At 38.6% G+C, this 20,459-nt stretch overlaps 1 protein-coding gene across 13 annotated transcripts in view; it reads left to right on the top strand.

Annotated features, from left to right (window-relative positions):
• The window catches only part of TRPM3 (transient receptor potential cation channel subfamily M member 3), a 442,246-nt gene that overhangs the window by 335,764 nt on the left and 86,023 nt on the right, over positions 1 to 20,459 (top strand). For all 13 annotated transcript variants that reach the window (XM_065045970.1, XM_065045967.1, XM_065045966.1 and 10 more), the window contains exons 7-8: positions 5,022 to 5,196; positions 14,233 to 14,356. In XM_065045970.1, coding sequence (XP_064902042.1) covers positions 5,022 to 5,196; positions 14,233 to 14,356 — 299 coding nt within the window. The remainder of the gene's footprint in view (positions 1 to 5,021; positions 5,197 to 14,232; positions 14,357 to 20,459) is intronic.

The following is a 20,459-nucleotide window of genomic DNA, read 5'->3' as shown; positions in this document are numbered from 1 at the left end:
CAAACCATGTAAAAGTTTAATTCAAAATCTTCTCTGGGTTTTGCCTGAGAGTTATTGAGATACAGACTTCTTTGGGCTAAGTAGCTAAGCTTTTATTCTGAAACAAATATAACGCCAAAAATAATTCAAATGTGATTGGAAACATCATAGAAAACTGAGACTGTCATATTTCCCACATGCTGTCTTTCTCAAATTCTAAGATACTCAAGCAGATATGCCTTTTTTTTTTTCCCATGTCTATAGACTTCCTTTCATACACTGTGGATTACCATCACTGCTCAGAAGTTAATCGTCATAGATCTGGAAAAGCTCATAACATTAGCATTCAGACAAGCTTCAGAGAGGTTTTCTGAAAGCCGGAAGTCATTATAGTCTGAAGAAATATCAACAAATTATTATTAACTGATTTTAAAATGCTATATCTAATTCCAGAAATGTTATTTCTAATTTTTCCTCCAAACTAAAGAAACAACATGTTTTTGCGAATCAAAAATATTTATGGACCACAATGAAAATTACAAAGAAAAAAATTCTATTTGCTGAGTCTCAGCGAGAATTTCCAAAAGCAAAGGAGATGTAGAAATCAACTTTGTGTTTTAAATGTTTTCTCTTTTACTAAGAAATCTACCAGAATAATTGAAAGAGTTGTATTTCAATCTGTAATTTAATCATATATGATAAATTAAGGTTCACATGAACTTTTTTGTTTAAACTCAAAGCTACAAAGTTTCATTGAGGAGGGGATTTAGAGAGAAGTTTTCTTGTTTCACTAGCCTCCAATTAGAGGACTGTTTTCATGCTGGATGTGTTTCTACAGGATCAAGGGGAGAAAAAATGCCATCTGATCAATTGCAGTGAAACACAACTGAAACACTTGCAGAAAACTGTTATATACCACACCACTGTTGTACCTATAGGAATTGAAAAACCTAAAAAATTACATAGCTAATCAATTTCAAGCAGAATACACTGAGATTGTACAAACTTCCAGTAGACTGAAGGAACCTGCTTTAGGAACAATTTGAGATACATAAGGTCACTGCATCTACAATGATTATTGAACGTCACTCCAAACTCAGAAAGTTTTTCCATTTTAGTCTTACTAGAAGGCTGTGAAGACTTCACATCTCTGATAGCCAGGAATCTTCTGAACTCTGTCTAAAACTACTAATAGCTAATGTACCGTATGTCATAGAATCATAGAATTCTTTTGGTTGGAAGAGACCCTCAAGATTCAGTCCAACCGTGAGCCTAAGTCTGGCACTAAACCATGTCCCTAAGAACCTCATCTATAGATCTTTTAAACACCTTCAGGGATGGTGACTCAACCACTTCCCTGGGCAGCTTGTTCAAGTGCTTGATAACCCTTTCTGGGAGTAATTTTTTCCTAATATCCAATCTAAACCTCCCCTGGTGCAACTTGAGACCATGTCCTCTTGTCCTGTCACTTGCTACTTGGGAGGAGAGACCAACACCCTCCACACTACAACCTCCTTTCAGGTAGTTGTAGACAGTAATAAGGTCTCCCCTCAGCCTCCTTTTCCCCAGGCTCAACAGCCCCAGTTCTCTCAGCTGCTCCTCATCAGACTTGTGTTCCAGACACCCCACCAGCTTTGTTGCCCTTCTCTGGTCTCTCTCCAGCACCTCAATGTCTTTCTTATAGACAGGGGCCCAAAACTGAACATGAGGATATTCAGACATATTGTCTTTCAGTCTTCAATTTGCTAAGGAAGATGAGCCAAACTCGTCTAATCTTTTCTTCTAAGATGGGGTGTTGATTCCCCACATACTCCTTTTGGCTTTTTCCTCCATCTGTTCCAGTTTGTTCTTTTTGAGCATGGGTGAGCATAGCTACATACAGTATTTTGTGTGGAATTTCAGGAGTGGCTTGCACACTGGCTCTGTTGTGCCCATATTTCCTACTGAAAATGCTTTGCTGTTTGTATTCCAGGATCATATCTGCCTTCTTCATTGCCTTGCTACACCAAAGACCCAGTTCTTCTGTGATCAGCTGGATCACATCTTTCTCTTTTCTAGTATTTTCTCTTAATGACTTCCCAGTTTACAGCAGAATTCATTAATCACCAAGTAAATGACTTTGTGTCATGCACTGTGAACTTTCACCATTTCTATTATTCAATCTTTAATGTCATCCAGACACAATATAAATAGTTACTGAGAATACTTAATATTATCTTATTAGCAGATGTCGGTGTCAGTTCTACTTCTTGAAGTCATTAATAATAATAATAGGATCAGGGTAGGTTCTTCAAGAAACTCCATTAGTACTACAGTTCCACATACAACTCCACCCATTAGTTAATTATACACTTTCAATCTGTGTACTTCTATCCCGTTTTGCTAACAATTTCATATATGATGTTATAGCAAATACTTTACAAAAGACTACCTTTGGTAAATGTTAGGATCAGGCTTCTAAACACACCACTGGGATTTTTTTTTGGCCATAATGAAACAAAATGGGCCCTACCAGTCAGTTTCCAGTGGAAAATACTACGCTGCTGAAGAGGAATGCTGATGTAAGATTTCAGTGAGTTGTGGGCCTTCTAGTCAGACTTCATGTTTAGATCTCCTCTGTGATCAGCCTTTTGAGCAAGGAAGACTAAAACAAGAGCCGTAAAGGAAAATCCTTGTTCAGCTACCAAGAACTCATATCTTAAAAAAACTAACAGCAGAACTAAAAATGCTCAGAGTATTTGCTGTACAGTGTGGTATAGAGAAAATCTACACAAGAAGCAGCAAGTACTGATAGAAAGTTCAAAACACTTGGTAACATTCATAAGCCAGACCAGTAGAAATTAAATGATAAAATATCTTCTTCCAATTTTGTATTAAAATTTAATTGAAGAGAGTCTCTCTTCAGCTGCCATGTGATTATGTTTGTAAGTACCATAAAGAAAAATATTCAGCATAAAGAACCCTTTGTTAATTGATCTTGTGATAGCAATTGTCTTTAAAAAAGTTTATTGTACTAGACATGAACAGAAACATTTCTTTTGTCACCTAGTAGCAAAGGAAAACCTGGGCAAACTTGTGACATGAGGTTCTCTGCTGCATGCTCAACTGCAACCAAATGTATCATATTAGATACATTGTTAAGGCAATAAAATAACATTATTTATAAGACCCTCAGAAAAAAAAAAAAGAAAGTTTTATGTTGTTGATATCTAGAATGCACTCCTAAAGGATGCAACTTTAAGCATGATTAAGATGAATGTAGGTAAACAGTGCAAATTTGTCAAACAAAATTAATCCTTAGCTTAATGTTAATGGAAGTGTATGTGGGACAGGTTAATCCATCAGACTAACAATTCACTCTTCTTAAGCACAGTTCTTAATTTTCCTTTCTCATTTAACTCTGCTCACAAAAACTGCTTTTCCACTAAGACCTTTGAAAAGAACTTGACCACTAAAAGGACTTAAGGATTAGGTAGAGAAGCTATTCAGGGAAACCCTGAAGTGAGCTCTATGTAAATTGTTCTGTTGATCACCTTGTTGTTTTACAATTCTTACTATCTTTTAATAGTCTGCATTTTATAACTCTGCTTATAGTTTGCTTAAATAAACACCATGCACTTTGTTTAGGTAATAAAAGAGACACAAACTGACAGTAGATACAGCTATAACAAAGCATCCAAGAAACACCATGTTTGCTTGTAAAGTTGTTCAGCAGGTGCTTACAATATTTTGCCGTTGTATGTAAGAACTAGGGTTTTCTTTTTTAAAGGACAGCTCACTTAATTTTTTTACAGCAATCTAAATCTTTAAAAATTTTTGTGACAATCATTTGTGAATGTTTCTAGAGGATCTAACCAGATTCAATGTTGCAGTCTCACAGGCTTAGGTTTGCTTCCGTGGACTGAACTCACTCTAAATGGAAGCCTAAGGCTGTCACATTAAAACTTCTTGATACCTGGCCTTATGCAACCAGCTATTAACAGTTTGGGACACCCTTTCTGTTTTGTAGTGTAACATTGAAATTTTGTGCAGAATGCATATAGTGTTTCTTAGGAAAAGATACTTTAAAATGAAAAACTTTTTGTTGACAAAAAAATGCTAATAGAAAATGTTCAACTATTTCTACTGCCTGAGTCCTTTTGAATGTCCTTTGAACTGGGCCATAAGTGCCAACCATAAAAGCTTTTTCAGTCTTGTTAACGCCAGCCTGGTGTCAGATTGTCTTTCTCTAAATCTGTAAGATTTTCTGGGCAAAGTCCGTGCTTCAGCTTTTGCAGAGGACTCTGATCTAAGTTTACCAGAAGTATTGAAAATGAATATGTCTCTCCTCTAGTTCAGCATTAGTTCAGCTTTTTCTGGAGTAAGGTACCCAGTGTGAGGTCTGCAAATCAAGGAATACGCTGCAAAATTTGGAGAGAATTCAGAGAAAAATTAAGAGACTGACTGGAATTGGAAAACAAGTATTGCATTGACTTGTAACACAATATGTTTAGTTTACCAACTAGAAAGCTAAAGGACTACCCAACTGCAACCTTAAAATGCATCTAATACAGCAACAAAATATCACAGAGGGGATTTTAAAACAGCAAGCAAAGCTACTGGAAAACCCAATGATTGGAAACTGACACCATGCAAAATCTAGATTACAAGCAAGTTACACAATCATGACTCTGAACATGTTAGAAAGAGTTGTGGCAGCTTCTTTATGCTTTCAAACAAAGATTCAATCTTTTGAAAAAGTCATGGTCTATTTCCACCATAAATATTGTATCTAAAACAACAGATAATTCTAGAATATCGTGGTTTATTTAGCAGAACTGACAAGATGACTACACTTGTCCCTTCTATCCTTAAAATCTACGATTTTTCTGAATGCCATTTTCTCTATCATAACATTTTACAGTGACAATGCAGTAATTTCAGTCTAATTTTTTTTTTCCTGTCTTCCGTTATGTTTTGTTTGCTTTGCTGGCTTCGTATTTTTTGTTCCTTTTTTTTTGTTGTTGTTGTGTTTTTGTGTTTGTTTCTTTCTTTTACTCCAGGAATTGGTCAAGGGGTTCCAGTGGTGGCTCTCATTGTGGAAGGAGGTCCCAATGTTATCTCCATCGTTCTGGAGTACCTGCGAGACACTCCTCCTGTTCCCGTTGTGATATGTGATGGCAGTGGCCGGGCATCTGACATCCTTGCCTTTGGTCACAAATACTCTGAAGAAGGAGGGTAAGTAATTTCCTAGTGTGTGTTCTTTCTCCATCTACAGGTTCAATCCAGTGGTAAGATAGAGCCCAGGAGATTATAAGCAATATAGTGCAAAACCAGTATCTCCCTTTCATGGTTGTTTCTCTCATTGATACGGGTGAAATATTGAAGGTATCCAGAAGAAAAAAAAAAGAAGAAAGAAAGAAAGAATAAGAATTAAAAAAACAAACAATGGAGCATAAAGCAACACTAAGGAAAGACTACAGAATAGAACACAATAGAACACTTGTAGTAATTCTATCATATAGTTACTTGCAATAACATGTAACACATTGATTTGTACAATGTATGGTGTCTTGTGGTTGTGAGTCAAGGGATTCAGTCAAAGGGCACGGGTAATTATTTTCACTGGCTTATATATGTTATGCCATTATGGTGTAGTGTACTTCTCTCTTCAGGTTTCGTTTAGCCCAATATGTTCACATAAGCTAGTTTGTATTTGGCTTGTGTGTTGGGCATGATCCTGCACACCCCACTATATTCACAGGTGACTGCTTGTGCACTGATCTGTGTTTGCACTGTCCCACCTTTCTTTGCACATTCAAGGTGACACAAGGGTAGTATTTAGCTTTAGTTATAGAAGATTCAAGTGTGTTTTATTGAATCAGGCTGTAAGCACGTTTTGCAAGTTCCAAAGTGCATATTATGACTGAATGCCCAAATCTTTAGTATTCTTTATTCCTCTCCTCTATCTCCAAAAATATGGAAACAACCATAGAATTACAGAATAGTTAAGGTTGGAAAGGACGTCTGTAGGTCATCTAGTCCAACACTTCTGCTCAAGCAGGGCCACCTAGAGCTGGTTGCTCAGTACCATGTCCAGATGGCTTTTGAATATCACCAAGGATGGAGACTCCACAACCTCTCTGGGCAACCTGTACCAGTGCCCAGTTACTTACACATTAAAAAAAGTGTTTCCTGATGTTCAGAGGGAACCTCTTGTGTTCCAGCTTCTACCCTTTGCCCCCCTCTGGCCCTGTCACTGGACACCACTGAAGAGTCTGGCTCCATCTTTTTTGCACCCTCCCTTTGGGTGTTTATGTATGTTGTTGAGATCCTCTTTGAGGCTTCTCTGCTTTGGGCTGAACAGTCCCAGCTCCCTCAGCGTCTCTTCATATGTGAGGTGATCCAGTCCTTTCATCATCTGCAACGGTAGTTTTAAGAATACCACGAGTGAAATACTGATATTATCTATATCTCTAAAATATTTTACCCAAATACATTGGACTTCAGATACAAATTGGGTACTTTCACCCTCTGTAACCTACAGTATGAGGACAATACTGAATAATAGGTATGTTTACTGAGTTCAGCTATTAGCTTTATTTTTTGGATGGAATCTAAGCAGGCTATAAAAAACTGTGTCTGTTAGATTCTAAATCAATGTAGCACATCCAAATGATGTGCAGAATTTAATTCTGCAGTCCATTGTGCAATCAGAGTATAAACCTATTTTAATTCTGGCTGCTGGCTGTGAATCAGGGTCTCCTCTGAGACAGCATAATCTTCGAACTGCTATGCACTGGGAATCTGATCTAAATCATTCAAAAAACACATAATTCATGACAGCAACAGACTCAGTACTTGCATGTTGGTATTATCGTGTTTCTTTTTCAGTGTCTTAAATTCTCATTCACTGCAGACTGATACAGATTCATTTTGTACATATGAGTGCATATGTCTAGAAAGCACTGCTGTGAGTTTTTAATTTTATTTGCAAGTTTGTTACCAGGGGGAAAGACCTATATCTGGATGTGAAGGAGGACAAAACATTGATCTCTGCTTGAGTTTTGATCAGTGTGGTGCCAGTCTATCCTCTCAGAATGATCCTCAACAGTGTTGGGCAATCACATATCTGCCCAACAGGTCCTTTTGTATTGGGTTTCACAGAACTGTGGTGTGTCTGCCTTCCCTCTTCATTGTTTATCCTTCCTAATTGATTTCACACAGCAGAAAAATGAACATTTTTTTGTATTAATCAAGGTGCAGTACCCCTTTGCAATGTCAATGTGCGTGCATCCTTGAATCTCCCTTATTTTAAGGCCTGATTATAGGATTTCCTCATTAAAAAGCTGACATTTCGTTCACCTAGGGCAGTCTTTGGATGCAAATTGTAACTGTGAGCAAGACTTTGTTGGGCTGCGGTGGTTGAGGCTGCCAGCACGACACAGAGAGCTGTGCCTTGCAGGCGGTGCTGCCTGCAACTATGTGATGGACCAGGAACAAGTCAGAAGGAACTCTGACGCATACCTTGAAGTAAATATGTCTTTGGTGGTAGATCAGTTTTGGGGCCTCAGTATCTCGTCTCTCTCATTGAAGTTCCAAGGGAAAGGCAAGGTAGATATGCAGTTTCCCACTGACCTGAGGTTTCAGCATCATATCAGATATGTAGAATTAGCGCAGGTGTTTTTTTTTTTAATTTCATCGTAACCTTTTAATATCAGGGATTACCTATTGCCTCGGTCTGAAAAGTCCTGAACAGAGTATTAAGAATGTAAAAGGTAGCTACATTTTGCAACAAGCAAATAAAAATCCTAGTAGTAAGCTAAGTAAGTTCCCAGTAGCTTTTACACCACAATGACAAACAAGCTATGTACATGGGATAACCTAAATTAGGAGGCTTAAATGCAACCTTCCCCATTGGTGAATTGGAAGAATTATTTGGCTGCTCATCACTATTGGCCCTAATTTAAAGGTCAGGTGCTCCAGGCTCTGAAGCACTTCATTTCTCATTTATGTAAAAATCAAAAATGCATTGAACAACATTGAGGGTAAAAGCATATTAATAAGATCTATTATAAACACTGAAATTTAGTCCTTACTAAGGCCTAAGTGGATATCCTAATTGCTACTAACTCTCCTCCATATAAAGCTGAAGTATTTTTGACTGCATAATACCTTCTCATTTTGTTGTCTTGCATAAAGCACAAACTGGAAGTAGAACAACTGTAAGTGCAACTATTTATAGGATCATTTAGTAGCTTTTAATCCCCAGAGATTTTTTTAAATTGATTGCTGAATTTAAAATGAGAAAAATTAAACACTAGGTTAAAACTATGTCACTTCTTAGACAAATATTTCCTTACATAATGGGAAATGGCTTGTAATATTTGAAGGCAGTCTCCAAGATGATTTCATAGCCTGTTAACTACTTCATCAATTCTACTCCTGCAAGCATGAGACCCTTAAGGAGTTCAGTCCAATGCCATAAAAATGTTCATCTTGCCTAATGTTTATAAGGAAACATAAAACATTCTCTGTGTTTTAAATGAGCATCTTCATAGGAGAATCATTAAAGACTGCCTTTGGATTGATCTGTCTCTGTATTCACTGTGACATAGTTCAGTCAAAACTGAACTATATTACTTTTTCACTTTGAGCAAAAGGAATCATAATGTAGGTATGATATGTGTCTTCTGTGTCCCCCATGGGACACACCATGGGGAATCATAGGTACGATAATATTGGAATTACTTTGCAAGATTGTTTTCACATTGAATATTTTGGAATCATTATTTTTCACTTGTAACAAAGTACTTTGGAAATCAAATACTGGATAGAAAAAGGTCATCTCTTTGTGGAAATATGGTCATCTTTGTTTTGGAGAAGGGACAACTATTCAACTATTCACAGTCAGGGAAAAACAGTGTAGAAGAACAACCACTGATGAAGAGCTGCAAGTGAAGCTATTCCTCATAAAAGCATTTAGAAATCATCCTTGTTTGATTAGAGTGAAGGAATAATTACACTTATTTTTTGTCTCTTGTCATAACAATGCTATGCAAAATGTGTGTGTTTTAAAAGTATGAGAAATTCAGTAAGTCCCACAGAGTAGCACAACTGTGTCTTATTTGTAATTACAAAGGAAGAAAACATCGGCAGAGCTGTTTCTTACATATGGTGTGATTATCTAAAGTGCAAATCATAATTAAAACAGAAAATCCCCTAAGCTTCCCATAAAGGAGGGAAGGGAATAGTTTTCACATCACGCTGATACTTTATGAATATATTTATCCCGAATAAAAGGAATACTTTTTTTAAAATCACAAATGAAAAGTTAGAAACTAATTATGTGCAGTTCACTGAATTGAGTGTTTCATTTCAAGAATTTCAAAGCATTTTACTAACAATAAATTTAAAATATCTTTAATGAACTTGCATTTTGAAATTGGGTTAGAGCATATTGCTTGTAAATCTGTAGCACGTTGTATGACTCCATTATTAAAAATCCCTAGAGAAAAAAGACTAAATAATTTTGAGAATGGCTATGGCTATGGGTCAGATCTTTCAAATGGTCTCCAGTGTTCACCACAACTTCATACATAAGTTTGAAAGACTGTAATGCTGTTGAGTGGAATGTCAGTCCTCTCCTCAAGTATTAGGCATGACTTCAAAAAAAATTCTCTCTGAGGAGGGAGGATGCCAAGATGCTGTCATCTGTTTCTTCTGCATTGGCCAAAGCAATTAAGGGTGTTCTGCTTTGCCATTTAAACTTCCAGCATATCTTGGACAGAAATAGAATGTCACTTCATTTACTTTGTCACTTCACTGTTTTTAAGTGACCTCTCCTAATGGATCCAAGACATCTTTCTCCTTTTTTCCTGTGGTAATGCCATACAGGTCAGTTCCGATAATCTGATACATCAAAATTGATCTTGGCATCTTCTTTAAAAAAAGAAAAAAAGTCACTTTTAACAATAATTATCAGTAGCTTTTTTTTTTTTTTGAAACTAAATGTATATGCATGTAGTTCTACTTTAGATACCAGATTTTTGACAGTAGGTATCTAAATTCCAACAGCGATTCAGCTCCCCTTGGCAGGGTGGGGAGGGGGGCGGGGGGCGGGGTGGTGGGAGAAAGTTGGATACCTGGACTGATAGGAAAATGAGCTTGAGTATTTGGGGAATGAAAGAACAGATTTAAACTATGTAGGGAACAAAAGAAAAGAACAGGTTAAATTGTCTTTTTGTAGGACACTTTCTTTAGGCAGAAGCAAGTTACCTGCAGTATTGCTTCCAAGGCAATTAAACGGAATTCAGAGAATCATGCCATCAAAATGCCCCAAATAGGACTTTATTATTATAGAATCATAGAATGTTTTCATTTGGAAGAGACCCTCAAGATCATTGAGTCCAACCAAAACCTAACTTAGGCACTAAACCATGTGCCTAAGAACCTCATCTAAATGCCTTTTAAACACCTCCAGGGGTGATGACTTCTCCACTTCACTGGGCAGCCTGTTCCAATGACTGACAACCCTTTCTGGGAATAATTTTTTCCTAATATACAATCTAGACCTCCCCTGGCACAACTTGAGGCCATTTCCTCTTGTTCTATCACATACTACTTGGGAGAAGAGACCAACACCCTTCATGCTACAACCTCCTTTCAGGTAGTTGTAGACAGCAATAAAGTCTCCCTCAGCTGCTCCTCATCAGACTTGTGCTCCAGGCCCATCACCAGCTTTATCACCCTTCTCTGAACTCTAAATATGTTGCAAAATATTTTCTGGGCTGAAGCCTAGCAGAATTGTGATAAAAATTACCATCTTCATCTGATGTTACCGGATTTCTTAGGGTGAAAGTATGCTGACTTTGAAGTTAGTCATAGAGTTTCTGTCTAGTATAGTGTACAATTTTATGCCAATGGAGATTTATGCATATGAAGTTCATAATCCATGACAGAGGCTGCTGAATATACTGTTCCCAAGTTAGTGGCCAAGAATCAGATGTGTTCTAGGTTAGACTTCTAATCACAAGACTCAAGTAGCCATCTATTTTCTCCCAAATCTAAAAGTAGGAATCTGTGATTTTTTTTAAATGGTGCTGAAGTTGTGTGTGTAACGAATGTGGTTGTATTTGCACAGTGGATAAATCATCACCTCTCTGGCAAGTCACAGTTATTTTGGCCACAGTAGTCTGGGAAGTTACTTGATCTACTTGTGTTGGATTTGATGCATGCATCATAGGTTTAGCCTTTAGTAGCCTGGCACACTTTGTAGTTGTCCCAGCTGGGTTACACAATGGGGAACTTTGATCTGATACCTTCTAACACAGGTTCCTAGGGAGTGAGTGTATTATTTCATTGACATGACTGATTTCAGTTTACACGAAGCTTAACTCAGCTATGATTACTTTATCAGAAAGCTTGCTATTGTTGTTTCTACTTTTGATTGCAATCACTTCAAATTTTTCATCTCACAAAGACATTGAACAAGCTTGCTGTAAAATTACAGAGATGTTCAAAAATAATACTTAGGCTAGAAAACTGCATAAATCAAACGATGACAACAGGAAGTTTCTGAGCAGTGGTACTGCAACAGGTGTTTACTCCTGTAGTTAGGGAACCACTTCCCGACACATTTAAAATAAATAAATAAATAAATAAACAAACAAATAAATAATTCTCCATGTATTTCATGTGGAATTTTATCTATATGCTGTTTAAACATGATATCATGCAGATTCTGATAGCTTTGATTCAGGAAAGGAAAGTGACAGCTGCTTACGATGCCTCAGGACTTAATTCTGTTTCACTCAATGCGTATTAAAGCAAATTTCTCTTGCTTTCTGTGCATGTTAGCCTGAGAGAGAGACAGTTTCTGAAATTAAATTTCAGGGTTGGATTCTACACTTTTTTTAAGGAAAATTACACTATGATGAGAAAACAGGATAGTTTTGATCCCAGGATCTTTCAAAATGTTTTCTCAAATCCTCTAATTTCAGAATCTTCTATTTGCATGTATTTTTTCAAATACTTCGTATACTTGCCGTACTTTTTCATGTAGTTCTCTTTCATATATAATTTCCAAAGGAAATCAGAGCTTTATTTAAATCTCTTTTTAAGATTCTTCAGTTGATGTTTTTAGGAAACCTGTTCTTAGTGTTTAACCTCCTTTTTTTCTTTCTTAGTTTGAAGGGTGGAAAATTGCATGGTTCTGAATCACTTATGCTTACAGTGATAGCACCATTTTTTTAAGAACAGCCTTCTTGATTAAAGCAAATTTCCAACTGATTTTTTGTAAAGACCCTTAAAAAGGGTCTTCACAATTTGTATCATATACGCCCTACTAATCTGCAGCTCAAAGTATGTCACTGTTTTTCAGGGTGTCAGTCTTTCCAAGTTGATTTTCTTTAATATGGACTGAATTTGCATTTCTACCTGTGCTCTGACATCTTGTTTTGTGTTCCCATGTGCTTGCAACATCCTTGGTTTTGTGCAAGAGGTCAGGTTATTTTTTCTTATGATCACGACAGAGAAAGTCCTCTGCTGTCAGTTCTCACTGCTGGCCACCAAAAGGGCTGCAGGTTTTAACTCATGGTGTGTTGCCTTTTGGGGTGGAAAGCAAGACACACTGCCGGGACAGAGAGATTATATAGACAGTGAGCAGTAAATGCAGTGTTGTCACCCCTTCAGTATCTCAGGAGAAGGCACATTTGGGGCCATACTGCTCCATGATAAAAAGAGCAAGTGCAGAGGTAGGCTCTCCTTTCAAGAGGAGTCTGTGGTAAAATAGAAGACAGCAGGAGGAGCCAGGCATGGAAAGAACAGTGATGCACAGCGTAGTCTAAAACCTCATATAAACTCATTTTAATCCAAACACATTGACATATGCCTTACAGGTTTCTTTGTGAAGTGGAAGTCCTACTCAACAGGGATATTTACAGTCAAAGTCAAATTTAGGCACTAGAGAACATATGCACTCCATATGCCAGGCATTCTGTATTCTCCTGTGCACCTCTATACCTCTTTCCCATTCCCATTCACTGTGTATTCTAACAACATGTTTGCTGTAAGTGTAAAAACTAGATAGTTAAATCATATTTGCGATTCAATGGTGTAATGAATATCCTGCATGTCATTGGGGCTTCCTTGCTACAGGCAACTTTTATCAATAGTATGAAATAAACAGGGGTTTGGTCATTGTTCTCCCCAAGCAGCTGCCATAAGCTAAAAATTACTTTTAGATAATGTGCTTCTTCTGCTAATTCTTTGTAGTTTCTGCAGGGCTAAATCTTTGTTTATCTTCTGTTGTAAAATATGAGTCATGGAGATTCTCTGATCTTTGTGCCCTCAGATGATCAACGATGACTTATCGTGTAACGCATCCTGACTCAGCTGATTTGAAACACTCAGTTACAATTTTTAAGTGAGAAAACTCCTATAGTGTAGGAGCTTTCATATATCGGAGGATACATGTTCTAAATTACAGCCCACTTTTTTGTAAGACATTAAGAACAGCAGTGTTTCACCCAGAACAGTCCATATGGAAGAGCTTTTTGATATCAAGGGGTAGAGTCCAAATACTAATATTCCATGTAATATTACTATTTATTTCTACTCTTGGTCCACTTTTTGCATGTACAAACACTTGCAAGCGCTGAGGAGGAATATATAAAAGATAAAAATCTCTCTTTAAACTGCTGGAAGATCAGCATGAACAAAATGCAAAATGGTTTAAAGTGGACTCAGAAACTGAGAATGTTTTTGTTTTTTTCTTACTTGATCCGGTGCAGCATCAATAAGGTCAGTTAAAACATTTGGGATATGCAAGATAAAATCAAAAACACTGACAACACAAATGCTTCCAGTTTCATAAAATGAACCATGAGCTGGATTCTGTGAACTCACTGACAGAAACGGATCTTCAGTTCACCTAGAAGTGTTGTTTTGTATCAAATCCAGAGTGTCAGTGTGGTTCTTGTTTTTGTTAGGAATTCCCACAGAGGTGATAATCTGAATGACCTTCGTCATGCAATATGGGGGAACTGAAACAAAAACTTTGGAGATGAGTGACCCGAACATGATCAAAATGTTTTTCTAAAACAGTGTTTTCTAGTTAATCTCTTATGGTTTCAGCAGTTCCTGTCCTTCAAACTTCTTTAAAAAAATCTGCAGTGATGTGTTGTCTGATTCTTATTTGTTTGACCCTTGGCTAAAGTTGCAATGTTCCTTCATGTCTGTTTTTCTACATTACTTTTTCTTTCTGAATTTCAGACTTATCAACGAGTCTTTGAGGGACCAGTTGCTAGTTACCATACAGAAGACTTTCACATACACCCGAACCCAGGCACAGCACCTCTTCATTATCCTTATGGAGTGCATGAAGAAGAAAGAGCTGGTATGTTCACACTTTCTTAAAGGCAAAGAGACGGCTCAACGCATTGTTGCAATCAAGTGTTTCAGGTGCTGCTTGAAGGATTTCACAAATCTGATCATTGTGATCCACACTCTGGAAGGATATTATATCATGCTAACTTTTGTTTGCTTTAATCTGTAGTTTCTCACTTAAAGTGACAAATCTAACATATCTGTTCCCTTTGTGAATTCCTCTACATTTGCATTGACAGGACAAAATCCAGCTAGTAGAGTATGGATATTATTACTTTTCAGTCATCTTCAGTCTTATCATGATTAAAATCTACAGAAAATGTCATAAGGAATATAATTGTTTGTCTGTCACTGGGATCATTTTAAAGATGCTATAGAGTTCTACAGGTATCACTAGGGCTGTTACTCTATTATGGAGATGTGTGGCAGCCTGTTTCCAAGGTTCCTGTTCTGCAGTGGCAACACTGTACTTCTAATTAATGTTTATACTTCCTTGAAGAACATAAGAGCTTTCAACAGTTGCTGGAAGCTCCATGAGGCTGCTTTCGCTGAAGTATTGTTGAAGCAAAATCACATTGTAAAAAACTGGGGATTCAATTCCAGAAGTTTTCATTTGTTATAAACTAACTAAATAGACATGCTTCTAAGCTTTGCTTTGGGTTCATATCACAGCTTCCTGAGTGTCAGCAACACTCTGTGCAGGGTAACACTCAAGAGGGAAGGCTGGCTCAGTTGGTTTACAGAAGTTTCATTTTCGGCAACTATGTGAGTTTTTTGTGACCTCCTCTGCAGTGCCTTTTAATTTTAGTTGAAAATATGACACAGAGTAATTAATGCCACCGGAGGAGAATGGGGAAGAATGGTTAGCAAATTATTAAAAAAAAAAAAAAAGTCTGCCCTTCTAGACAGAACTTTGCAAATTAGATGGTTTAGCTTGTTGAAAGTGCAGTATTTTGTTCACTAGTCAGCAGTTTGTGCATCCATCTAAAAGTGCTCAGCTTTCCTCAGCCATAACTAAACATTTACGTGAACCACGATCACCTGGCATGTATAATGGTAGAGAGGAGAGGATCCCAGGGTTTCTCTCTGGTACCTCAGTTGTGCTCAGAGTGTTAATCTTAACAGTGGTATGCTAGAAAGATTTTACATCTCAGATGTGTTGGTAAGCTTATGGTTTCTAAGTCTCCTCACCTTGTATATGAAAGTTTTTGGGGTTTTGTTTGTTTAAAGAAAAAAAAAAAAGAAAAACAAAACAAAAAACACACACACAAAAAAACAAAACAAACAAACAAACAAACAAAACACACACAAAAAAAACACACTACAACAAAAAAAAAAACCATTCATAATATGAAGATGCCATTATCAGAGGAGATGGATGACCTTGGAGATGTGAAGTATTCCCAGGAGTGAGTGATGGCTTCACTGGTTCTACAAAGCCTGATATTTCATATTTCCACATCTGTCCCTGCTGTTGTCCTTCCTCAGGCTTGGCCTTCTGATTTGTTTGTGTGGAAGGCAAAACATTGCTTGATGAACGGACTTTATAATTAGCTTGATTTCCACTCTGTCCAAAGAAACAAATAGAAGGAAGATGCAAAGGATTGTCTCAGGGAGCTCAGCAGCAGACAAATTGATCATGACTGTTTTCCCTGAATTTATGGTCAATGTGCCTGAATGATTTTGTGGCTGTTGAATTCATAGGAAACAAAGTAGGGAATGCAGGAGAGACTTGTCCGATTGCACTGTGCCACTAAACAATTAAGTGCTAACAGGACTCAGGCAGGAAGATGATCTTATAGTAAAGTACATAAATACAGATGAATCACAGATGTGGAGAGAGAAAATAAAATGCAAGTTAATCTTTCGGAAGGATAAAAAGCTATCTTTGAAATAACTGCTTAGAATATGTGAAAAGATTGGCATCTCTTTTGCAAATTTGACATGTGTGGTGGCCAGGGAAAAAAAGCATAATCATAACAAAAATTATTCTCTTCACAGAACATCAAATTTTTCAAGTTCTGGCATTCTGGATTACATTCTTAAAGAATGGTCTCTGAATTGTATGCCCAGGGAGCATCACTATTATGATGTGCAATGTTCCATTTATTTGATAAAGTGTGTGTTCATTTGTTGAATAAAATCACAGAATCACAGAACATCAGGGTTTGGAAGGGACCTCGAAAGATCAACTAGTCCGATCCCCCTGCTGGAGCAGGAACACCCAGGTGAGGTTACACAGGAAGGTGTCCAGGTGGGTTTTGAATGTCTCCAGAGAAGGAGACTCCACAACCTCCCTGGGCAGCCTGTTCCAGTGTTCTGTCACCCTCACTGAGAAGAAGTTTCTTCTCATATTTAAGTGGAACCTCTTGTGTTCCAGTTTGTACTCATTGCCCCTCGTCCTATCACTGGTTGTCACCGAGAAGAGCCTGGCTCCATCCTCGTGACACTCATCGTTTAGATATCTGTAAACATTAATGAGGTCACCCCTCAGTCTCCTCTCCTCCAAGCTAAAGAGACCCAGCTCCCTCAGCCTTTCCTTATAAGGGAGATGCTCCACTCCCTTCATCATCTTTGTTGCCCTACGCTGGACTCTCTCCAGCAGTTCCCTTTCCTTCTTGAACTGAGGGGCCCAGAACTGGACACAATATTCCAGATGGGGTATCACCAGGGCAGAGTAGAGGTGAAGGAGAACTTCTTTTGATGTACTAACCACTCTCCTTCTAATGCATCCCAGGATGCCATTGGCCTTCCTGGCCGCAAGGGCACAGTGTTGTCTCATGGTCATCCTGCTGTCCACCAGTACCCCCAGGTCCCTTTCCCCTACACTGCTCTCTAACAGGTGGTTCCCCAACTTAGACTGTAACCTGGGCTTGTTTCTGCCCAGATGCAAGACTCTACACATTCCCTTGTTATATTTCATTAAATTTTTCCCTCCCAACTCTCCAGCTTGTCCTGGATGGCAGCACAGCCTTCTGGCATGTCGGCCGCTCCTCCCAGTTTTATGTCATCAGCAAACTTGCTGACAGTGCACTCTATTCCTTCATCCAAATAATTGATGAATATATTGAATAATACTGGTCTCAGTACTGACCCTTGAGGCACTCCACTAGATACAGGCCTCCAACTAGACTCTGTCCCATTGACTACGACTCTCTGGCTTCTTTCCTTCAGCCAGTTCACAGTCCACCTCACTACCCGATCGGCCAGACCACACTTCCTCAGTTTAGATGTGAGGATGCTGTGGGAGACTGTATCAAATGCTTTACTGAAATCAAAGTAGACCACATCCACTGCTTTGCCATCATCTATCCACCTCATTATGTCCTCATAAAAGGCTATGAGGTTGGTTACACGTGACTTCGCCCTGGTGAAGCCATGTTGATTGCCCCTAATGACCCTCTTATCCTTGATATGGCACAAAGGATAGGTTGTTCTGTCACCTTTCTAGGGATGGAGGTGAGGCTGACCTGTTTATTGTTACCCAGGTGCTCCTTCTTGCTCTTTTTGAAGACTGGAGGGACATTTGCTTTCCTCCAGTCCTCAAGCACCTCTCCCATTTCCCAGGATTTAGCAAAGATGATGGAGAATAGCCTAGCAATAACTTCAGCCAGCTCCCTCAGCACCTGCGGGTGCATCCCATCTGGACCCATGGATTTATGGATGTCCAGATTACTTAATTGCTCCCTAACCCAGTCCTCATCAACCAAACCAAACTCCTCCATTGTCCTGCCTTCCTCTGAGGCCTCAGGGGTACAGGGCTCCTCAGAACAGCTTCTGGCAGAGCAGACAGAGACAAAGAAGGCATTCAGTAACCCTGTTTTCTCTGTATCTTGTCACCAGGGCACCCACCTCATTCATCAGTGGGCCTACATTGCCTCTGGTGTTAGTTTTATCTGACATGTATTTGAAGCTCTTTCTGTTGTCCTTTACCCCTCTCGCCAGGTTTAATTCTAAGGAGGCCTTAGCTTTCCTAGTTGCCTTCCTACATCCTCTGACAACAGCCTTGTATTCTTCCCAAGTGGTCAGCCCCTCCTTCCATGATCTGTAAACTCTCCTCTTCCACTTGAGCTTGCCCAGCAGTTCCCTGTTTAACCATGCAGGTCTCCTGGCTCCCTTCCTTGACTTCCTACGTGTCGGGATGCTCTGATCTTGAGCTTGGTAGAAGCAGTCCCTTTACCTTTAAGTACCCTTTCCCACAGGACTTCCCCCAGCAATTGCTTGAATAGGCCAGAGTTTGCCCTGCTGAAGTCCAGGATTGCGATTCTGCTCAGTATTCTGTTCCTGCCACATGAGATCCTGAACTCCACCATCTCATGGTCGCTGCAGCCAAGGCAGCCCTCAGCCTTTACTGCTTCAACCAGACCCTTCTTGTTAGTGAGGATGAGGTCCAGTAAAATCTGAGTACTCAAGCTGGATGACAAACTGAGGCCAGAGTAGAGAAGAGATCTAAATCTGTTAGGTTTGCAAGACAGAGCAAAATCCACTTCTCAGTTTAATGAGTAGATTTTATTAAATCATAAACTTAGCTGTGTTGATACTGTTAACATCAGAGTTTATATTCAGGAATATATTTAGACCAAGATGCTTAATGAGGTCTATGGTATAAAATCTGTTTAAAATTCAGTAGGCTACACAGGTCTGTACATATAACTGTAGAATTCAAGGACAGGAGCGTGTTTTGTATATAATTTATGGAAATTCTCTACTGTTACATTTGCATGGAATTCTTAAAAGAAGTTTATACCAAGAAGTTCCTAAAACAGGGGCATGAAAGTTCCCAAAGCTAAGTGATCAGGAGACAGCATTGTAAAGTCCAGTCAGCACTTTTTTTCAAAAAGCACCATGAACCTTTTTTACATAAGTTCCTGTCTCCTGCATGTAGCTCATGAAAATCTGTAACAGCCCATTTGATGATACCTTGCCTGCCATTAAATAAATAATAATAAAAAAACCAACAACAAAAAAACAAGGCAAAACATAAATTAAAAAAAAGCGGGGGGGGAAGATGGAATTTAGGGAAAGAAAAAATACTTTTTTGCTTTGGACATTTACATTCTGTATCAATTAGTCCAACGCTACAATAAGATGGAATTCCATAAATTAAAAAAAAAAAAATAGAACGAGACCATCTTCGATGGTGTTTTTTGGTGTTTCATTCTACTGTGGCTACCTTGCTGATCTCAGAATATGAAGAGCAGGTGAGCGCACTGCCTGAGGATTCAGTCTCACAGGGACATTTCCCGCTGGAGCCCCAGCTCGGTGCTGGGGTCAAGTGGCAGCGAGGCAGCAAATCCCTCCGGTAGCTGGCTAGGGTAATTCACTTCACATAGTCCCTGAAAACTCGTTGTGTTGAGTTATACTTCAGAAGTCTGTTTCCAGCTGTGAAAAGGAGTATATATTTCTGTCTCATTAAATAAATTAGATTTATTATTTTCCCTTAAAGACAGTAATTCTGTTGTTACAGTTTTCTGACAAATATGGGCTGCTCTATTCCTTTAGGAGTATTTAGTCATTTTGCAGCTTAGACTGGCATGTTATTGGAATGCTTTGTTCACAAACCACAATGTGAATTTCTCAGAAGCAAGAATCTGCTTTCCAATAATCTGTGTGGGTCCATCTGTGGAGCTTCATTGGGCAGGCACTGGGAAAGGCCACTTTGGCAAGCCAGAAAGGTTCACATCCCTGAAAACAACAATATAGTTGGAGAGAGATACATTTGTCATAAAAACAGTGCTTCCAAAATAGTCCTTTGAGAGTCAATAGACCTAATCTTCTATCCATTTAATAGAAAAGGGACTTGGCGTGAATCAGGGTAAGTCCAATCTTAGTACCTTAAGAATCAAAAAATGGCCCATTGACACCAGCAGTAAAGACAGTGTACCATCTGCTGGTTAAGTTTGTCATGACCATTTTCTGCTACATTTGTTTTCCTTGAATATTTGGAGGTTCAGTTATTACATTATCATGGTTTAACCTGAGCTAGCAATGCAACCATGATAGCCACCCCTTCCTCCATCCCTCCCCCCCCCGACCCACAACAGGAGAAAGAATCAAAAGGGAGGGAAGAAACCTGGATTGAGATAAACACGGTATAATAAAATAATGAAATA

The sequence above is a fragment of the Columba livia genome, chromosome Z (genome assembly GCF_036013475.1).
Source record: "Columba livia isolate bColLiv1 breed racing homer chromosome Z, bColLiv1.pat.W.v2, whole genome shotgun sequence".
Classification (NCBI taxonomy): Eukaryota; Metazoa; Chordata; class Aves; order Columbiformes; family Columbidae; genus Columba; species Columba livia.
Note: the sequence above shows the minus strand (reverse complement) of the source record. Positions and strands in the feature narration are given on the sequence as shown.